Here is a 5,177-nt window from a genome sequence, read left to right as displayed (position 1 = left end):
ACCAAAATTGATATTTACCATTTAGCAGTACATATAAATGTCAAAAATCATTAGTGAGGTGATACATTTTAATCGAATTTTGTTCACTTACCATCTTTCTGTTTAACATTTACCAACATATATAAAGCAATAGAAATATTATTAATGAACAAAGTTTTTACCACCATGGAGGTTCAAAATTCTTTTATTGTAAATATTGTCTCTATTAAGTACAAAATTCAAACTGTGCTTGGTAGATCTCCAGATTATACAGTATTTCAATGAATTTAGAACTTTCGATAGACTCGTAACATAAGAAGACAAAAATACAAAGTGATATAAGCTTACTGAATTGCAGAAAAATATCAGAGAAGATGCAGGAAGAGTGAAGCAGATAAATATTAATACCCGACGTCGTTCATTGAAGTGAAAATTAAGAGAAGGTTGGGACATAATCTAACAAATAGAGCAACGTTGTATTGATTCTTTTTCCCTGCGATCCCATTTAAATTCCTGAAACATATTTAATGTCCATCTTCTAAGATCCCACATTAATCATCAATTCCTATATGCATGTAATGTCAGCCACCTTCCTCCAAACCCTTTACAAAAGTTTAATTTCATTTGAAACTAGCTCACTCACTGATTTTCTCCATTGCTGAGCCTCAGCCCATAATTTTCCCACAGGTGATCTCCGTCAGCCATTAAAAACCGGAAACAACTATCACTAACTGCATTGTTGCCCACATTAGAGTTAGAAGCAGCCCCTGGTGAAGAGCTATCATTCAATTGGAGCCTTGCTGTCTCATAAGCTGTTCCTTGACTGTAAAGGCACGATTCACTGCTTGGCAAGTAACCGCTTGAGCTTCTTGAATAACTCTCCTTGCGTTTCTTGTTACCACCCGCTTTAGTTTTGCTCATATAATTGTTGATACAATCCCATTTATCTTTGCACATCAAGGCATTTTTCTCATAGCCTAAACAAATCATCTTACTTGCTACTTCCTCCCACAGAGCCTCTTGTGAATTACACCCACTTTGCTGAAACCTTGCTTCCATGCCTGTTCTCAAATTTATTAGCCTCGTAGTCTCACTGTCTGTCCAGCTGTACTTATTACTTACTGTCTCACCGTTATTAGTATCACTGTTATTTTGGAGCTGATCATCATCAGCATCAACAGCAGCGGCCATTAGCTCCTCGGTTGAAGATGGTGCTTTCAGTTGTTTTCCTGTCAAATTTTGCAAGGCCTCCATTAAAGCAGCATCACGGGATTCAATCCAAGCTCGTTCTTTAGCCCAGAACTTGTGCTCTTTGTCAATCCGATCTTGCTCTTGCCTCCTCCACTCTTCCTCTCTCAACACCCTCTCTTGCTCCTTTTGTTCAAGAGTCTTGGTCAATTTCTCTAACCAAGCCTCTTGTTTCTCCATTAGCTTCCTCATTTGCGAGTCAATGAACTCTTTTATCTTAGCCTTCCAGCTCCTCCCTCCGCGTTTCTTCCTTCTTTTCTCCGTTGAATCATTCTCCATTGTGCTTAAATCGTTGTCATCATCATCCGATGACGACGAATTGAATTCGGAGGAGTTATTAGAGAGGCTAAGGCTATTATCACAAAGCTTATTCTGATGAGAGCTACTGTGAAAGTTTGGCTCTTGATGTTGAGTTGTTGAATGATTAAAACGAAGACTGCTGCTTCCAACGAGGTGGGTTTCTTGGAATGAAACCGAATTACTCGTGTCTCCATAGAGAGCCTCCAGTTGCCTAAAGAATCTATAGTGCTTACCATCTTGTCTCCCAGCTTTGCCTTCCTTTGTCTTCTTGTAATACTTGTATAAGTTTTCAAATTTTTCTCTGCATTTCTTGCCACTCCTTTGATACCCATGTTCCTCAGACATTATCCTTATAAAAAAAAAAGTTAAAAAAATTAAAAATAATCGACACAAAAGGGAAACGAGATGACAATCTAGAGCTAGAAAATGATAACCGTAGATGGAAGTGGAAAACAAAACAAAACTTGAAAAAAAAAAAACCAAAAAGAGAGAGAGAGAGAGAGAGAGAGAGAGAGTTTTGAGGGGACTGTAGATACGGATGGCTAAGCTAGAACTAGCAGATTGGTACTCAATCATCAAACGGCCAGCTACTGTCATCTTTTTGGCAAAAATTAGAAAAATTGGCAATAAAAATGAAGGGTACACATTTTCAAAGGGGAAAACGAGTCAGTACTTGAACTATGTAAGAGAAGAGAGATAAGCCATTCTGGTAAACCGGAAAAGGGTGAAGTTAACACATGGGTCCTGAAAGTGAACTTATTAATAGATGGTGTAGTCACTTTCTTTTAAGTCCTAGCCCCAAAACCAGGAAACAAAGCCATCGACAAACACAGTATTGATAATATATGAGTCATGCATTTTCACTAGTAACAAGAAAAGAACTCAAAAAAGAAGTGACAAATAATCTAACAAATTAAAGGAACGACAAAAATTGAGTATTAGGGCATGAATTTGTTAAAAGGGAGAAGCCTAAAGAAAAATAAATAAATAACAAAGCAATAAAATTAGAGCACTGTATACCTAGAGACTTCATCCCAGAGGGGTCCCTTCTGATTAGCTTCCTTGAACTTGGAATCAAGACGAGATCTGATCTCAAGGAGAGTTAAAGTCTCTTGTCGTGGCCATCTTCCATTGCCTCCATCTCCTCCAAAAGAAGCAGCCACATCACCTTCAAAGCCACTGAAACTGGGGGGAGTAGAAACACTAGCAGTAGTAACGGTGTTGTTACTGGTGGTATTATTTACATTATTTGCAGCAGCACTAGTAGTAGTAGTAGTAGGAGCAGGAGTAGTAAAATCTTGTAACCCTCGAGGCATCATCAACATCTCATAGTGATGATGACGATGGTGATGATGCCCTTGTTGTGGGGTTAGATTCCGGTGGTGGCCCGGGAACAATTCCGCCGCGGCTGCTTGTGGGATACCAGGAAAATGATGAGAAGGTCGATTGGTGATAAACTGTCTAAGATCCGGCATGCCATACTCATGTTGCGGCTGTGGTTGTGGTTGTTGTTGATGAGAATGAGGATGATGATCCTCCATTTCCATATGCAAAATGAAAAGAACTTTTGAATTTTATTACCAAAGAAAGAAGGAACAGAAACAGAAGAAAAGAAAAGCAAAGCAAAGTGTGAGCTTAAAAAGTTTTTTAAAAGAAAAAGGAAGAGAGAAGCTGCAAAAGCTACTAAGACTTAAAGAGAGAAAGGGAGGAGAGAGCGGCAGACTCGGATCGTGTCGTCCACGAAAAAGCTCGAATTTATGCACAGTGATGGATGGATGGTCCCATCCCTCCCTCCTTCTCTTTTGTAAGTCTTATGTGTATCTGTGGCTGAGTATGTATTTTGTACGTTTGTTTGTATTGCTTTCGTTTCGTGTTCATCATGTGTTTTCCTCTCTCTCGCTTCTACTGTGCATTTTTCTTTTCTTTTTCTTCTTGGCAGTGTTTCATAAGCACCCAAGACTTTTTCTTGTGAGAGATATTAAGAAGCGGAACTATAAGTTGAGATTTGTACTGAACTACTTCATAATATTGTAATTGAATAAAAAAATAATGTATATGTAATTAAATCTCAAAGAATTTATATTTAATACATTGTTTTAGCAAATAAAATGATGAGTGCTCTAAATACACATACTTTATTTATTAGATTCTAGTCATGATGAAAGACTAATGGTATTTTTGGAGGTTTAAAAGTAATTTTTCAAAAATTAAAAGTTAAATTTTGGTGTTTGATAATTTTTTTTTAAAATCACTTCTTATAAAATCACCTCATCCTATAATAGGTTTTGAAAAGCAAGTAAGGAGTAGCTTTTCAGAGTCTAATTTTTAGTTTTATACTTAATACAACTCTATATATATCTTCACATATATTATAAAATCTAAAATTATCCTTATTTATTAGGAAACAAAATCATTAAATTTAAAGAGATTATTATTATTGCCAATTGTATTGAGATATCAAAAAGAATTTAATATAAAAAAATTCATTTTAATTATCAATTATTGTTAAATGTACAAAATTAAAAATATATATTTTATATACATGTTTATGAATGTGTAAGTAAATTTCATTCAATATTAAATTTTGTTCAACATTATATCTATTTCAGTCATTTATATTTTTAAAGTAGTTTAACAATAAAATTTATCAAATATACAACTACTTTTAAAACCCATGACACTTTAAAAAAAATAAATTTTACCAAATATTTAAGTTATTTTTTTTCACATCTAATTATTTTTACAACAAAACTAACAATAATTATCTTAGAAACTACAACATTACCAAACTAGCTTTAAATGTGTCCTTAACACAACAATTTTTCCACTATTAGACTATATTGGTATTTATAACAAATACACACACACACTTTGACACAAAATTTGAAGTAATTCATTTCATGAAATATAGTGGCAGATGGATTGACACTATTAAATGCTACTTTAAGTTTCAGTATCTGTTATTGAATCGTGTAAGACTACTAGCTTAAATTAAGTATAAAAACTTAAAATTAAAATAATCTCATCCTATATATGGTATTATAGTAACTGTACCAGTGTAAAACAAATGATAACAATATGAAGGGTTTACAATTCTTAACTGGAATGAGTAAATGGATTATATATGTTTTTACTCAAAATAATATTGTCCTTGACATAATACACCGATCTAACTTGAATTAATAAGAATATTCACCCCGTCTTAAAATATTATTTTTAATTTTTAATTTAAAGATATGCATATATTTTTGCTCTATGGTTAAAATTTATATTTTAATGTATTTTTTAAAATTTTAGTAACAATTGTACATTCATATGTGAAGAAACAGTAGTACTTATATGCAACGTTGGACAAATTTTTGTTGTGTGTTTTAATTTAATTTATTTGCTAATAAATTATTGCTGAAGCTAGGACTATAAGAACAAGATTATTACTGGAAAACTGTGCTACGAGCAGAAAAATGCCCAATGAACTGTTGACACGTTGGTTAGTGGAAACACGACGAAATGCTGCACTGAAGACTGAAGAGTGGTAACTGGCTGACCCGTGTACAGTGTATAGGATCCTGCCTTTTTGACTGTCTTATCTCTCTCTCTCTCTCTCTCTCTCTCTCTCTCTCTCTCTCTCTCTCTATGGCTATTAGCTGACT

At 34.3% G+C, this 5,177-nt stretch overlaps 1 protein-coding gene across 1 annotated transcript; it reads right to left on the bottom strand.

The window, feature by feature from the left end:
• Positions 1 to 436: 436 nt before the first annotated feature.
• Positions 437 to 3,114, bottom strand: LOC18040007 (trihelix transcription factor PTL). Its single transcript, XM_006430225.2, has 2 exons — positions 2,548 to 3,114; positions 437 to 1,876 (listed from the first exon to the last, which is right to left on the bottom strand). The coding sequence occupies exons 1-2, from the start codon at positions 3,072 to 3,074 to the stop codon at positions 619 to 621; spliced, it is 1,785 nt and encodes a 594-aa protein (XP_006430288.1). The 5' UTR covers positions 3,075 to 3,114; the 3' UTR covers positions 437 to 618.
• Positions 3,115 to 5,177: the final 2,063 nt, after the last annotated feature.

This window comes from Citrus clementina, unplaced genomic scaffold (genome assembly GCF_000493195.1).
Source record: "Citrus clementina cultivar Clemenules unplaced genomic scaffold, Citrus_clementina_v1.0 scaffold_6, whole genome shotgun sequence".
Lineage (NCBI taxonomy): Eukaryota > Viridiplantae > Streptophyta > Magnoliopsida > Sapindales > Rutaceae > Citrus > Citrus x clementina.
This window is presented reverse-complemented; position numbering and strand designations above follow the sequence as displayed.